General features: G+C 36.1%; 1 protein-coding gene across 3 annotated transcripts; it reads right to left on the minus strand.

Annotated features, from left to right (window-relative positions):
- Window positions 1-1,487: 1,487 nt before the first annotated feature.
- Window positions 1,488-17,504, minus strand: LOC137408833 (AP-2 complex subunit mu). Of its 3 annotated transcripts, none has more exons than XM_068095412.1 (12): window positions 17,460-17,504; window positions 15,788-15,906; window positions 15,015-15,166; window positions 14,600-14,713; window positions 12,672-12,787; window positions 11,235-11,337; window positions 10,039-10,180; window positions 7,601-7,729; window positions 7,274-7,409; window positions 5,704-5,801; window positions 5,255-5,366; window positions 1,488-1,919 (listed from the first exon to the last, which is right to left on the minus strand). In XM_068095412.1, exons 2-12 carry the CDS (start codon window positions 15,859-15,861, stop codon window positions 1,785-1,787), a joined length of 1,311 nt encoding a protein of 436 aa, XP_067951513.1. In that variant the 5' UTR covers window positions 15,862-15,906; window positions 17,460-17,504; the 3' UTR covers window positions 1,488-1,784. The 3 variants fall into 3 exon arrangements, with proteins under 3 accessions (XP_067951513.1, XP_067951514.1, XP_067951512.1); XM_068095413.1 differs by having other exon boundaries at window positions 17,464-17,482; XM_068095411.1 differs by lacking the exon at window positions 17,460-17,504 and having other exon boundaries at window positions 15,788-15,930.
- Between the last annotated feature and the right edge of the window lie 73 nt (window positions 17,505-17,577).

The following is a 17,577-nucleotide window of genomic DNA, read 5'->3' on the forward strand; positions in this document are numbered from 1 at the left end:
GTGTTATGTAAGTTGTTTTTCTGAAATTTACTTCTAGAAGCAATTAAGAAAGTGTCATCCTATCTCCTCATAACTACTGTATATATGAGGAGATATAATCTCCTCATATATATATCTATATAAAAAGATTATATAAATATACGCGTGTATAATCTCCTTATATATGCATATTATATATATGTGTATATACGGAGATTATACATTGTATATATAATCCCCTTATATATATATATAAAAGGAGAATATATATACAACATACATGTATATTGAAACGGGCTCCTTTAAATTGTTCAAATGAAGACATCACGGAGCACTTGTCCAAAAGTGAAAATAAACTAATATAGCGTAGAGTTTTTGTTGGTCAGGAACAAGTGATCAAAATGCATCTCGCCATCACATCTCTGAATGGCTCTTTTACTACAAACACCCTGTTCAACTTTATTAAAATCTATTAGAATAATATATGCCTCATCACCATATTCATAGCAGAATTGCCAGAATGGGCAATTAATTCGCTTTCATTCATGGTTGTCAAGCATTGCATTGGTGCTACAATGCCCATTTTTATTTTGGTATAACCTGTGCTGGTTTGTTTTATTATTATATGAGTTGGTTCCATTTTTTTCCATCTAATATTTATTACGGTTTAAAACAACTTTCTTCATATTTGTTTATTTAGCAGATAAGAATGTATACTTTCAGACTAGTTCTGTACCAGAACAGTTTAATAGGTGACCTTGGCGGAGTAGCCTGGTCACCTAAAGGGAGGAATGACCACATCCTCCTGATCGACATACTCCTATAGATTTTGGAGTATAGAAAGAACTTTTATAGTGCTATAAAAGTTTTGCTAACATATTTTAGTCACACATACTTGGGCGTGGATTGTCAAGCAATCGATAAAAATGAACAAAATGCAGCTTTTTGAGTTAACTTTTCCGCAAGAGAATATTTAAATGTTAAATGAAAGGCTATGGATGTAGGGAACTTGCTTCGACTTTTCCACACATGTAGGTCACACCAGGAATGGGGTCACTATTAACCTAGTTAGCATTTTGAGTTGCTTTGTCAGACAAAACATGACTTATACTATCATGGTATGCTTACCACTTTCCTATACAGGTCTCTGGTTTAGGAACTTGAGAAGTTGAATATGTTATTTTATTCATGACACATTCGGGTTAGCAACAGTAGTCAGCTAGCGGTATTCGACACTTTTTTGATATCAACGCAATGCATTCTCATACAAGCTTGGACAAACAACTTTTTTTAAACAAATAATTATTTCTAGCAATAAAAAATAATTAAATTATAGAATTTTAGACTTGCGAGGCAAGATCAAACATAGCTAAGCAGGTGGTTTGCTATTGTCACTTGGCAAGGAAGGCAGGCTGTTTTTTGTTGGTGTGTAAATTTCATTGGCAGCACTCAGCCACCTAACTGAAGACAAAAAGCATCGATTACAAATGCTGTTCCACAACTGACGGTTTGTTTATCATGATACAATATATATATATTCATCTACTTACTATCCACTTAAGATTCCATAGATGTAAAACATCTTGAGACGTAAACTAATCTCCAATATCATCATAATACAACATCAATGCATAAATCATAGAAACAATATAAATTCACTTTTCCTATCCAACCTACGAGTACAATTAAACAAAGAATTGTCTCCTTCTAACAAATCCGATTCAACGTAACACCGAGCTTAGCAGCCACTGAAATATTCCTGTTGGCATTTACAGGTCTTGTATAGTTTGTGAATCAGTATAGCCTCAGCACCTTGTCTCATACAGACCACTCCTTCCGATGTAGCGCACCCACTTGATAACATCGTGATCGGAGTAGTTAAGCTTAGACTCGAAAACTTTTAAGTAGCGAACTTTGAAGCCAGAAGGTGCAAAGGGAACCTGAGAAGAGAACAAGGAGTTTTATGGTACAGGCACAGGCAAAAGATAGCAGCGGAATATATCCTGTGCACAGTAAACTGGCCATCAAATACATTGCCACTGGTAAAACTAAACTAGATTGTAGTTACAAACTTTATTGGAAGAGAAACCAGCATGACCAGGATGTTGGTAAGACTCTTAACCTTGTAAATATTAAAAATGAACTTAAACAAAATATTTAGTAGATTTTATCAAAAAGTATCAGTATTTTTCTATCATTTGTGATTGTTTTTATGTTTGAGGTGACCTGACTGACAGGATGTTTCAAGATTAAAAACGCACACAAGAAAATATGCGAAATGACGTTCCTAGTTGCTATCTTTGATATAGTTGATATCAGCTATAGCATACAAGTTGCAGTGTTACTGCTGTCTATTCTGTTGGCCTCTTTGCAACTATAGACGTCATAATCGCGTTTTCACTTAAACTGAGCGTTTTAACTGTGATCCAGTTTTGTCGATATTAATCATGAAACATCTTGGCAGTCGGATCACCTCAAACATAAAAAGCAATCGCAATTGATACAAAAATACTAATACTTTCTGATAAAATCTACCAAAACGTGCAAATTCATCTTTAAAGTCTTCACCTTTTAACTGTATTCAGTGTTAAAGACAGCCTCTAGCTATTTTATTAAAAAGATATCACCTACTATATCAGGATGCATCCCTAAACAAAAGTTTGTTTGGACTAAACTCTCAGTTTGAAGTGATAACCTTTGCAACTAACTTCCTTTATGCCATCTAGTTAGGTGAAAACGACATTAAGAAAATTTGTAAACTATTCACCAAAAACCTGTTCAACAAATCAGTAGCTGGGTTGCAAGTATATCGCAAGCATATACTCACAACAGAATTGAGAATTGTTTCCTCCTGAAGTTCAGTGATGGGTGAGCAACAGACAACTCTATGTATAACACAGTTGTATTTTATCGCTGGACAGTCAAGCAAATTCCAAATTTTTTAAAAATTATCTAATAGTTAGAGTTGAGACTTAATGACAATTACATAGAAAAACCTGGTAAAAACACAGTCCCCAAAATTTCTGCGCCACACAATCATATGACAGATTTATGTACAGGAGTCAACTACCCTAGGACACTTATATTTCGCTAGTATCTAGTTTCGTGAGTAGCATACCGAGTAAACTTTTGCTGCAACTTAATTTCGCAGCTCTGATGAGTGCGAAAATATAGTGATGTGAAAATGAATGCAGTGGAACAAACATAATTAGATTCCTCAGGTTCGGTTCACCGGTAAATTTTTTTTTTCAATTTGGGACTAGTTTGTAATTGTAAACCGCAGGTAGAATTGTGTAGCCGAGATCGATAATGCAATTTGATCGCTTGCTGCCATTTGTTTCTTGGACTATCAATAAACAAAGATATTTAATTCAGCGTTTTCGCTCGTCCGTTATGACAGTTTAGTTTCGCCCATGAAATTTTCGCGAGAGGATGATTCCATGAAAACGCGAAAGTTAGATGAGGTGAATACATAAGCGTCCTAGGGTATTAATCCTTATACTACGGAAAGTTGTTCAAATGACTCGCCTATATTCTTCATTCTGACGGAAAGTTGTAATAATGGTTCACCATAGTATCTATACATAAAAATTTATCAGAGATCATATAACTCATATCACAGACTCATGTTCCACAACACTCTTAATGCTACTCGTTATTCTTCTTATGCATTACCTTACCCTAAGTCTACATCTACAGCTGGACATCGACAGGTAACTTACCAGTTGTCCAGTATTTGGAATGACTTACCAATATTGATCAGGTACATTGAAAATTCAAATAGTTTTAGGATTGCTTTAAAGAGGCATCTGCTTGACTCATCGGGATGGCTCTGGGTCTTAATATGTGAACATTTTTACATTAAGAAAATTGTCAACTCGGGCCCTGCATCTTGATTAGCCCTGCTACTGTGCACGTGGGCCTTCATCACTCCCTATTGTGTCGTGATTGCTCATTCATATATGGATATTTATTTAGTTTATCTCTGTGTGCATCTGTTTTTATGATAAAAATAAACTAACAAACATAGCAAACAATATAATAGACAGATCCACTCGAAATTTTGTCACAATAAATGTAAGATGTATCATTTTGCCAAAATAATGCAAAACAGTTAGTTTACTTTTTACTTAAAATTTACAGCGTAATATTGCAGTCTACAAATTTTTTAATTTTTGGTTTAAGATGGATGAGAAAAAAATTGTGAACACCGACCCAAACATATTTCCGTAGTACACGCTTGTAAAGTTCTTCAACAGATAATTTTGATAACTATATTTCTGTATTAGAGATTGGGGTCTGCCTTTTGGTCAAACTTCAAAAATGATACCATTTTTCTTTTGCAACCAGTTTTACTAAGCTAGACAAATATTTATCATGGTCTTTGCACTTCATGTATTGATTCTTGTGCAAATCTTTTGCTGATTTCAAAGAGCTTTAGATTAAAACTCTTGGGCAAAACTCTAGCTTTTACGGCAAAATTACTGAGTCTACATAAATGGAAAACACTTGAGCAAAAATTCCGTAGTGAAATAACTAATTAGAAGAGAGTTAGTTAAACTACAAGCGATGGACCATAAGATCACAAGCCAACCCTACCAGATGAATGAATATAAACGTTGTATGCCCTAACACCACAAAGTCACTTGGATACTCATCTAATTTATTGAGAAGCTCATCAGCATTGGTAAACTCTATGACTAGGCACATCAGCATTGGTAAACTCTATGACTAGGCTCATCAGCATGGGTAAAACTCTATGACTAGGCTCATCAGCCTTGGTAAACTCTATGACTCGGCTCATCAGCATTGGTAAACTCTATGACTACGCTCATCAGCATTGGTAAACTCTATGACTACGCTCATTGCTTGCATTGGTAAACTCTATGACTACGCTCATTGCTTGCATTGGTAAACTCTATGACTACGCTCATTGCTTGCATTGGTAAACTCTATGACTACGCTCATTGCTTGCATTGGTAAACTCTATGACTACGCTATTCTCTATTCTCTGTTCATTCTCTGTTCATTCGTTCTCTATTCACTGTCTCTATTCTGTCAGACTATTTGCAACTATAGACATCATAATTGCACTTTCATTTGATATGAGCTTTTCAACTGCGACCAAGTTTGGTGCATTGAAATCTTGAAACATCCTGGCAGTCAGATCACCTCAAATATCAAAAATAATGGCAAATGATAGAAAAATACCAATACTTTCTGATCAAATCAATTACAATTTATGTAAATTTATCTTAAAAGCTATAAGAATTACCTCAAAGTTCATGGAAATTGGTGGCCTTGTCCATTTTTTTCTATCTGAGGTATTTAGCAGCTCAATCTCAGCGCTCAGTTGACATTCCTTGAGTCCTCCCATTCTCTTTATTCTGAGATAAAAACAGGTGCGTACATACTCAAGGACAAGTTAAAGCAGGTCGAAATATTGCAGTAGTAATGGCTACGAACATTCTAACAAGCGGAGTTGTTTATACATGAGACGATGTAACATAGAGCAACCCTTTAGTAACTTTTTATCTGGTCCATTTTATTTAATTCAAAACTAACACGATGCAGCTAGAGTTGCATTCACGCCAGAGACAAGAATAAACAAGACAGATGCTATGGTAGGAGGTCAAACAATGCAGGGGATATATAAATGACCCACGATGCGATCTGACAATTTCAATATACAGATTGAATGGAGATAGAAAAAGCATAACTTACTTCCATACAATAGCATTCTCGCTGGATTTATACTTTGCTTTACCTTTCATGCAGAGTACCTGTACACCGCTTGTGTTCAAAGGGGTGGGCACCCTCACCTGCAATTTGCATGAAGACACTACAAACTTTATTATTACCTAAACAGAGATTTTCCTAATCCAATTTGTGAATAAAAGCAAAAACTTGGGCTCATGTCCTTCACAATGAGTGGATATAATATCAATTGCAGTTACCCAAAGAAACTAACACATTCTGAAAGGACAATCCTCACTAATAAAACTCAACGACAACTACACATCCATCTTTTATATCCCAGAATGCTGTGTCAAGGCAGGTTTACACCGATCTATCGTTAGCCTACGATCCAGTTCAATGCAAGCGCCAAGTTTTGCTGAAAGACTTTTTGCTTCAGCCTCCGCCACCCTCCAAAGACAGCCTTTTCCCATCAATTATATATTACAATTCTGACCATCTTGAGTGGTTTGCTCCGCCATTTGCAATATTTCGTTTACTGCCTTTGCAAGGAGTATGTCAAAAATGGAGACGGTAAATGAAAATCAATTAGTAAAATAACCTGCATTGAGGTATTGGCATAGCTCTATTTTAGTAGAGAAGAAACTTGCAATGAGAGGATTAAAAGACAGACAGCAACCGATAAGATTGCGAAAGGTATGCACAAAATAAACACAGGATTTGACAATATCATCTGAATATAAGTGGCTATAGCAAATGTTTAATGATGTCAAGTAATGCAAGTCTTTACAGTCACGATAAAATCGAGAGGTTGGAGACTTCAGAATTTCAATACAACCAAATAATAAGAATTTCCTGTGTAAATTTCAGTACAACCGGTAAACAAAACACAATTGGGAGATGACTTCGGCTGTATCACTATCATTGTAAGCCCGCTTCAATAGTAAAATTTACTCTTTCAAAACAATTTTCATTGCTAGTACTACTGTTAACTGTGGTACACAGAAAACTAATAACACAAATATGTCTTTAATGAACTTACATAAAACTCTAGATTTTATCAGAAAGTATCAGCATTTTTCTATCATTTGCGATTGTTTTTTGTTTGCGGTGATCAGACTGCCAAAATGTTTTAAAATTAAAATTTACAAAACCTGATCACGATTAAAACGCTCACAAGAACGATATGTGCCGACATAATGTCACTAGTTGCTATCGATGCTCGATATTTGCTATTGTGTACAAGTTGCAGCATTATGTGTCTCTATTCTGTTGGACTCTTTACAACTATAGATGTCATAGTCGCGCTTTTGCTTGATCTGAGCAGTTTAACCACAAGTTTTTTCGATGTTAATCCTAAAATATCCTGCCAGTTAGATTACTGCAAACATGAAAATCAATCACAAATGATAGAAACATAACGATACTTTCTGATGAAAACTATTACAAACTTGTGCAAGTTCACCTTTAAACTAAGCTGACCAGAAAGAGATCTGCTTAGCAATGCAGATGACCTACTGGAAGGAATGTTTATGATTCTTCCGGTAGGTCATGCTTAAAGTTAAAAGCTGATAAATCCACAACACTACTTTCATACCTCCACTTTCTGAGCAAGAAGATTTGATTTGAAACTACTCTTCACAACGACTTTAACTTCCATCTTGCTCTTTCCTACCTCCCGCACCAAAGGAATTACTCGGAATGGCAGACTTATATCCTTGGTTGTTCGATACCTAGTCACAAATAGGGTTCACTGCATGACAGAACAGACAACAGGAATAGAGAACCATTCCATAAACAAAGTTAACTTAAGCAATTGTTAACCCAAGCTTTTATTATAATCACTGCTGTCACTCATGAACAGCCAGCAACATGTCTGATCTCCTTGCAGCGTGTTAAAGAGAAAGATATATAATGCACTCACTTCATCAGTTCATATTCTCCATCAGGAGGAATAAAGCTAATGGAATGTTCCGTCTCAAACTTGTTTAACTTAACGCACTGATGGAACTGGCAGTCATCTATAGCAATAGACATCTTACCTCCAGCCGCCCTGCAACAACAAGAAACCTTTATGTCCATGATCACATTCTATGGCTGCACACAGCGTATGAGCGCATATCGTAACCATAGAATAACAGATATTAAAGTAATTGCTCTTTAGATGATCACACATATAATGATGAGCAGCTGAGTTATTACTGTTATCATGTTATTACTGTTATCAAGTTATTACAGTTATCAAGTTATTACTGTTATCATTTTATTACTGTTATCATGTTATTACTGTTATCATGTTATTACAGTTATCATGTTATTACAGTTATCATGTTATTACAGTTATCATGTTATTACTGTTATCATGTTATTACTGTTATCACGTTATTACTGTTATCACGTTATTACTGCTATCACGTTATTACTGTTATCACGTTATTACGTTATTACTGTTATCACATTATTACTGTTATCACGTTATTACTGTTATCACATTATTACTGTTATCACGTTATTACTGTTATCACGTTAGTGAGGTTAATCTATATGTAATAAAATATAACTACAACCGTTCAATGTGCGAAGTTGCTGGCTCTCACTGAATGCAGCGAATGACAAAAACAGTAATAAACAGGAAGCATTTTATTATGAATGTAAAAGAGACAATCTTTATCATTCTTTGTCAATCAAGTGTCAGAAAATGCCCATCATGCTTGATGTTTCATGTTGAAACAGATGGTGAATGAATATAACAGACAAGCATTAAGGACCAGTAAGGGCTGTGCTGACTTACCACAACCCACTGATGCCTACACCATACCTACACCATACCTACACCATACCTACACATACTTCTATAAGCTAATGACAAAGATATAGCTAGCATTGTGACACGTATGAACATCTCTCTTTCTCCCCTTAAAGCAGATGTGAAATGAGAATTTTGAAAACTTTCCACAGTAACAACTTTTTTGTGTTCTAATTTATGCCAAAAATAAATGTGGATTTGCCTCCCTCTGTCTGTCATTTGCTTAAAGATGAGCTCGAGTTCTGTTGACTACAGGGTTTTTACTGTTGTTAACGCCATACTTCAGACAAGTTGAAAAAACAGTGTTTATATTTCCAGAAAAGCTAAAACTGAGAAGAGTTCTGCAATTTTGTAATATTTGAAAAACTTGATTAACAACTAAACTAAAACGTAGGCAGCAATACACTTTATCGATTTTTAAAATTATTGCAATAGGGATACGACATTGCTCAAAATGATAAACGGCTCACCCAAAACATTAGATGTGATAACAATACACAAAGAATTATATTGGTGGCAGGATTCCTTTTCGTGACCAATATTAGGACATCTTACACAATGTTGACAACGCCTTAAACTTGACTACAAATGTTTTTAGTCCAGTTGATAAACTGGTTGTATGACTGAAATCTTTACTACAAGACAAGCCGTGTTCGTCTGAAGCCACACTTGAAGCGTTAGGAAAAAAATGCATCACACAAGAATGGAACTCGAATCTTTGTCTTAGTGGACTAGTGTGCTAACTGCACCACTTGGCCACCTTCCCATTCCTTGGAATAATTGTGCACATAGTTATTACACACGATAATCTCTCACAGCACACAGGACTGCCAGCATGCCAGTGACAACGATTCGTATTTATCATTGACCAGCGCAGTGCTGGTACACAAGCAGGCCAAATGACTGCTCAATATTTCACATGAAAATTACTCTTCATTAAAACAAGTCGTCCACCCTATAACATTTTCTTTCTATGTGTAAACTATGCCACAGCAGCAGGTCATTAAAGCCTGGTTTCCATATGACAGCGCAAGGCGCACAACAAGGCACACGACGTCGTGCGTAGGCCAGCTGTGATATGGAAACGTCAACGCACGACGATCGCGCGACGTGCGTACGATGATCGCAAGGATACAACAGAATGGATCCTTGCGATGGGTGCGGGCGATGATGTATCCCACAATACACCGCTAGACCTTTTCAACCTATCTCACAATTCGAACGGAGGGCTGTGTTCTGAAAAAATTGGTCTCCCGTACAAAAGAGTAAGACTGGTTTTCATATGACAGCGCAATTTCGCAACGGAGGGCTGTTTTTCCGAAGAAATATGTCTCTCCTACGAAAAAGTAAGGAAATTATCCATCCTGTTCAATGCAAGCATGGCGCCTACGTGCGATATGGAAACACTGCATCGCGGCCCAAGAAATGCATTGCAGACGATCACTGGGCCGCGCACGATCATGGCGCTGTCACATGGAAACCAGGCTTTAGTATCTCAAAAATTAACAAAAAGGAGTTATGTGCCCTCGCATCCCATTGATTAACAGTAAGCTTACGGTTTAGGAGTTTCGTCGATTCCTGTCTTGCCCCGGGAGTCCATGATGACTTTATCATTTATCCCAAACTTACACTCAGGCATGCCACTTAGGTAGGACTTCATCACAATCCTGCCTGCTACGTGCGCTGACAGCACTTGACCTACATAAGTAAATGTATAGATGGATTCACCCATGTTTGAAAGACCAGTCCAACTGAATTATAACTAAGCACACAATCGCAGAATCTTCAACTCATTATAGAAAAAGCTGATTAGATGTACACAGCTCTAAAAGACTGTGGACCACAAATGGGAACACAAATAATCGGGAAGCTAATACGGCGAAAACTAGTTTAGGGAGAAATATTGTCAGAGCCGCGTTGACCGCATCCATGTGAATTAAATCCTTGAAAAACTTTGAGCGATTTGCTAGCTCAATCGAATTGATGACCACTTGCACAAACGAGGTAGCTCATATCAACAGCTATAAAAAATGCATTTCTCAATCCTTCAGAGCTCATTTCTCAAGCCATACAATCTGTGCTGTCTAAAACCTGCAGAAGAACCTGCAGACGCAGGACTTGTACACAGAATCAGCAAGTATAAAAATAGCGAGCAATAGCAAAGAACAACGTAAGCCAAATGCTCCACTGCAAGGGCCATTCCAAGATGCTGTGTGTCATGACTTGCAAAGGAATCTAATAATGAGCATTTACACATTATTGATTTGTGACGATAAGACATCCGCTATAGCTAGGGGCAGACTGTGATCTTATGGTAGGCTACTCGGGATTAGTCTGAAACTACTGAGACTGTAAAAGCTGGGTGGAAATATAAATTTGGTTTAGCAAATTGTACGTCATCAAGATAAGAAGCTACTTACAAAAACTTGGCTGACCAGATCAATACATGTTATTAACGATAACATGACAGTCAACAATAACACAAATAGCTTGAATTCGCTTTACAGTGGTATGTCATATCGGTTGTAAAGAGAGGGATGAAGTCAAGAGATCAGCAGTATTCCATATAATGTTAGAGACTGACCTGGATATATTGAAAAATAATGATGTGTGGGAATAAAATAGAGAGGTAATTATGACCAGATCTTAAAAAGGCAAGTTATGGATGAAATTCACTAGAATACTGTAGTAGTGGAAAAAGACGGACAAAACCGAGTGTATGACGAGAAGAAAGATAATACGTAAAGCATACCCTGAGGGGACATGAGAAGATTGACATTCTCAAGGACATCAAGGAAAAGTTCATTCCTACGGTATTTGATCCCTTCCCTCCTCCAGCCTATCTGCCCTGTGACCTACATGTGACAACCAATCATAAGAAGTCTTCCGATCATAAGGAGTATTTCGCTGTACTTCTTCACATAATGGCATTTAGCTAGTAATGGCTGAAGGGTCCGCTTTTTGTTAATATTTGAAATTAGGTCAAACGTGTCACAGGCTTCCAACATATACATGCACGGTCGAGACAGTTGATGAGTGAATTTTCTTTTAGCGCTTTCATTCTTTCACAACTTAGTCATTCCCATGCTACTGATGGTTGACCTTATTAAAAACCAGCCAAACCGGTTATTTTTCACAACTTTAGCCTTATACCAAACACCATTTTGTGCGAGTTTCTATTAAAGTTCAGCCAAAATATTCTCTTTTCAATGAACTATTACATTGAACAATAAATAATAATTGTTTCACGCTATTTACAATAGCATACACTTTGCTAAAAACTTACCTTGAAAAACTATTGTGAGTCTAATATGTTTACCGATATAACATTTAAATAGAAAGCAAATCTACTCACAGCTATCCGCCTATTCATCAAATCAAAAAATTCCCTTCAAAATACTTTAGCAACATTCTGACAATTAATACTGCCAAACTGACAAGACATTAAAACCCTGAAAACTTTTTCACGAGAAAACAATTTGACAATCTAATGAAGAATGTATAAAATGTATCATAAATGGCGACCTCAAAAGTGTTTTGAAACATCTGCTGTAGGTTGTATGTCTCCCTAGTAGTACCAACAGTTGAACACTTTCAGAACATAAATGTTACCAAGTGTTCAACTAGCTCAGAGGTTCCCAACCAGGAAGGATATTATATTCAAAATTCCCCCCTAGGGAGGAATTTTGAATATACATGTACAAGGGGGAACAGGGAGGTGTCTGATTTGACAAATTTTTAATTTATGCCTTGCAGTGCTGTGTGAGTTTCATCATTTAACATTTTGGTTTTTAACTATAACATTAGTTGCTAATAACGAGCTACTAGTCAGAACCCAGATATATGTGAACACATCAATCCAGATTTTGATTGGATAGTAAATTAAGCTAGTCATAAACCAATTCACCGCCATGCCAAAGGTCATGTTTTGTTGTGAATTGTATGCGTGTTGTATAAAAATTAATAATATGCTGTTATATGTTTAAATATGTACAATAAAATAGGAGTACAATTTGTATTGGTTGTTTTAAAGCATGTGAGTTAAAAGTGCGAGGGAATCAAATTTATGAAAAGACAAAAGGGGGAATTGAATGAAAAGGGTCGGGAACCCCTGACCGTCACTAGCTACTAAACTACTAAGCATGTTGAGTATGTGTTGAGCACACGGACTCACTAAATACACACAAACCTGACTAGTGATCTGCGCAGTCTCCTCCTTACTCTGACTCTTCACGCTAGCCTGTGTTATGTAAGTCTTCATTATGCCTGTGTCAGTGTTTTGAGGGTAGCCAAAGTCAAGCAGCTCTGCAACACAAACACATTGATGAACAATCCAAAGAGAGGCGGTTTATACCACGCTATGGACTGCATGTAAGATGCATGCACCAGTCTAGCCTGTTCGATCAGTTATCTACACGAAACTCTTCAAGGTCTTGGCTAAACAATCTGTTAATACCACATAGTTTTCTAAAGTAAACTAGTACCCTGGTAGTCTAACACGCCGTGAGAGATCATCAGACGTGCCTATAAAAGGCGGAGAATATATATCTGTACAATTATTCTGAAATGCAGGAGGAACAAGGTCAATTGGTGCAGTTGCTAGACAGTTGGTCTATTATGCTGAAAGTCCTGAGTTCAAATCCCGTATGATGTAATATTTTTTGTCAACCTCCAGCCATGGCTTCAGACAGACAGACAGACAGACACGACTCTTCCAGTAAAGATCACCAAATTTAAGGAAATTGGCTTGCAACTGGCTAAGATATACATAGACATTTGACTACGGCTTAAAAAACAACTATGGTCTCAAACATTCATTTAATGGTATGTAAAAAGAGGGATCTTGCAAGTCCAGTAAACAACTGCTGAAAACTTGTCAATGACTGGGAAATAAACCTGCTTTAACAGTTGCGAAACATTTGTGGAAATTCATAGACAATAGGTGATGCTACTTGTAAATTTATTACTCTGGTTTTACAGCTATTCGAGATCTATTTGAGTGCCATGGCATTTTATTTTTCAACCTTTCCCCAACAGTAGCGTTTAATTAGATGTGGCGTTCAAATAAAGGGTGGCGCTGTATTTTTCAACTAGATCGTCAGAATTTCAGGAAGATAAATTTACACTTTTTCCGAGTGAAGCGATGCCAATGTCGCTTATATTAGAGTCTCCTTCGGGTGGATCGACATTAATGCAATTGGTACCAGATTTTTTGCTAACCTGTCTTTCATATACGTCGAAGTATAAGACCGAGTCAAACAAGTAACTAGTTTGATTATTAAATATTTTGTAGTTTGATTATAAAATACTAGTGTGGTGCTGTTATAAGTTTGATAGTGTCATTTTGAAAGTTTTATAGGAAAAGCCATAAAACTTTGTAATTAAAAAACAGACATTACATTTTTAATTTTTATTGTTGAAATACACCATAACAATGGCTGCTATTACGCCATACGGCGTTTCTGAAGAGTATTCTTATCGTTGATAAAAATGCTTTAACCACATTATGAACGTATCTGAAAACCATGGATATGATTTAGACCTTAATGATTTCGAATCAAGTTCTGATGACTGTGACGATCAATTTTCTCACCATCACTAAAAACATGGCAACCAAAACAGTGAAAAAATTGATTGTTATTGAGTAACCGAGTCATTAGTATCATTATTTTGTGGACACTTTCCTACTGACCGCGTTCTATAATGGGTGCATAAAGATCAAAGTGGTGGTTAAATAGAGGTGGCGTTTAATTAAAGGGTGACGTTGTATTTTACAACCCTTGTTGTCTTGTGGCGCTCAATTAGAGGTGACATTCAAATAGAGGTTTTACGGTATATATAATTTATAATAAGTATTATATATCTTAAAGGTCTTGTTCGGCTACATTCATATAAAACTACCTGTCAACCCCATGTTGTGAAGTTGATTCTACTATATCGAATCGCCAAATTTCAGGTCACTTGAAGCATCAGTATTTTTGTGACTAGCTAAATAATATACTGTATGCAAACTAGACTACAGATCAAACAACGACCACACTCTCAACCAAACACCTTTAGATGAAGTATACAAGAATGATGTGAGCCTTACTTTAAAGTAAACAATTAAAAACTCACCATCAAGCAGCTCATAGATAAGAACAAAATTGTTCTTGATGTTCTCCTCAGTGATCTTACCAAAGTAGGAGTTCATAACAAGAACCATCTTGTTGAGGAATTCAAACACCATGGCTGAAAAGGAGAAGACATGACTGCTAAGGAAACAATGCAACTACAAAGAAAATCCAATCTAACCTCTGATGAAAACCTTGATATGATATCACTAATCCTACTCTGAACCTTCGTACTATCTAAAATCTAATGACACATATAAATTTTATAATTCAACTTCGATTTCAACAGTGGGAAGCAAATATGTTTTCACGTGCAACTTCACCCCTACACCTAAGATGTTCGCATTATAAATGACCTTTCTGTTACAAAGCATAATTACAGATAGTACAATGAAAAAGAGAACAGCAGAACTACTTACCTGCATTAACATTCTGCTTAGAGACTGCAGCCAACCAAACATTATTCCTCTTTATATGAAAGAAGCTGGTGCGTGCCATGTTAGTAACAGGCGATCGGATTGGTTGTCGAGAGTGGATGATTTTAACTCGAAATGCGTCCACAGCATTTCGTCTTCATGTAAATAGTAGTCATCAATTTAACATTATAGTAGATCACCAGTATATTATTTAATCGTAATTTATCCCAATAAGCTGACAAAAGATGTCATTCTACAGTGTGTTTACTCAATTTCTCAGATACAGCTTATGGTGACATAAAAAGTGAGAAACAGAAAATTCAATATATAAAATGAACACCCAGAAATGACATCCTTCCTAGCTTTATTACGCGACGATTCATAAACCACATGAATGCATCAATTTGTGTCTTATTAAACAATAAACTGAATAATTGCAGCACTACAAAAATTGAATACAGCTCCGGGAGCTCATTTATAGTTTATTTGTAGCTTTACAGATGATGGCAGGTAAGGCAACTGTGATATTGTGAATGGCAATCATATATTCCATATATGAGCACAGGTAAAACTATAGCTGAATATCTTCCCTATTATTACTGAGGTCAAGGAGTGACGCCAAAACCCTTACTTGCACAAACTGACTACTTAACAAGGGCTATTCTGTAATAGAGCTCTGTGTGTGCCATACTGCTACAAACATGTATATTTCTAAACCAACTCTTAATGCTAAAGTTTATCAATTTCGCTAAGGATATATTTACAAAGCCACTTACCCGATGTCATCTCGATAAACTCTTGATATTAACACCTCTCCTTTGTGGTTATATATAAATAACCCACCAATCATCTTTTCTCACCCTCTCTTCTTCCAAGTGCTAAATGTTGCGCATGCCTTCAAAGGTAACAGCATATCCTAGTCAACACAACAAGATAGTTTTGCCTCCTAAGTATTGTCCAACCCTAAATATATGAGAAACTGTGTTGACACATTGTTTTGAAGGGGAATTAATAATCAGACAAGCCTAATAATCAATAAGCCTAGTCTTATTGAACATTTTATCTGTAACATCACCAGCTATTTCCTATTACTTTTCAGCTCATCGATAACATAAGTTTCACAAAACAAAAAGTTTAATAAGTTTCAGTGTTCTAAAACTCAAAGTTAAATAACAAGTAGTTTGAACATAACCTAACGATAATAAAATTATTATTAAACTTAAATAGCAATACAGCAAGGTTTTTAGGTTGCAAATGTTAACTACTGCAAACTGATTCAAAATGAGTGATATAATCTTTACTATAATCAAAGCAATGTCCACCCCTAGCCACACTGAGAGCATTAGAAAAAAGATTGTTTGACAACGGAACCAAACTAAGATACTCCGATTTACAGACCGGCGCACTAACCACTACACCACTCGGCCAACTTGCCACAACATGGATTAATTATGTACATAGTGAATACTCATTACGATTTCTACTACTACTTATAAACAATGGGTTGAAAGTTTTACAGTGCCCAATTTTGGTCACTGCAAATGTTTAAACGGAATGCCGTTTAAAATGTTTAAACGGAATGCCGAATAAACAAACCAGGTGTCATGCTGATGTGATGAACAAAATTTTTGGACTGTTAAGTAGTTTAAATAGGCCTACTGTATTTAACAAATGTGCTTCACAAAATATCATTCGGTAGTGTTTTTGCTTTTCTTTCACTATTTAATCCATCTCTTTTATTTTAGGCTGCAAATAGATACTACTAATATATATATTCTGACAGATAAGTACAAAATACAGGTTTGCCTCAGATAAGCCAGATATGTTGACCAATAGGTAGATAGACGGTTCATTCATTTTTCAAGAAGCACAAAACAAAGCATGCTCACTCTTATATCGACTGTTCAAAATTTTAAAACGTTCAATGACATGTTAAGTTCAGTTAACTGCAAGGATGATAATACGCCAGTTTTTATCACTTTCTGGTCCGATACCCCAACCCTTACAAGTATTATTAAACCAATTATTTAATATTTTCTAATGAAAAAATGGTTTGATCGCCTAAATCATGTTCTCCAAACCAGAAAGTCGTTGTGTTGTTTTATAGCCTTCCACTTTGTTACCTGGAAGAGTATCAGCGTCAAAAAGCCGGATTTTGGTGGAATTGAAAATCAAACTAGTATCAACTATAAAAACTTTTAGAATCAATTAAAAGCATGACAAAAACATTGAAAGTTTGGATATTGTGAGAACCCTACATAGCTTATTCGTGATTTACGCGACACAAGCTCAGCCTCTTGCACCAGCTACTAATCAAAACTTATTTACAAAAAAGTATTTCTTGTTAATTCTCTGTAGCAATGCTGTTGCAAACAAAACGTAGCATGCTTAAAATCAGTCATACGCAATCACTAAAGATCGCATCCTACATCTACATTTATATATTACCAACACATAAATTAGACTTGAAAGAAAATCGGCAAAACCTCCCAGAACAGGAAATGAAGTTTGACGTTCGTATGCAGACACTTCCTAAGACAATAAGCACAGTTTTTAGTGAAATTTG

This window comes from Watersipora subatra, chromosome 11 (assembly GCF_963576615.1).
Source record: "Watersipora subatra chromosome 11, tzWatSuba1.1, whole genome shotgun sequence".
Classification (NCBI taxonomy): domain Eukaryota; kingdom Metazoa; phylum Bryozoa; class Gymnolaemata; order Cheilostomatida; family Watersiporidae; genus Watersipora; species Watersipora subatra.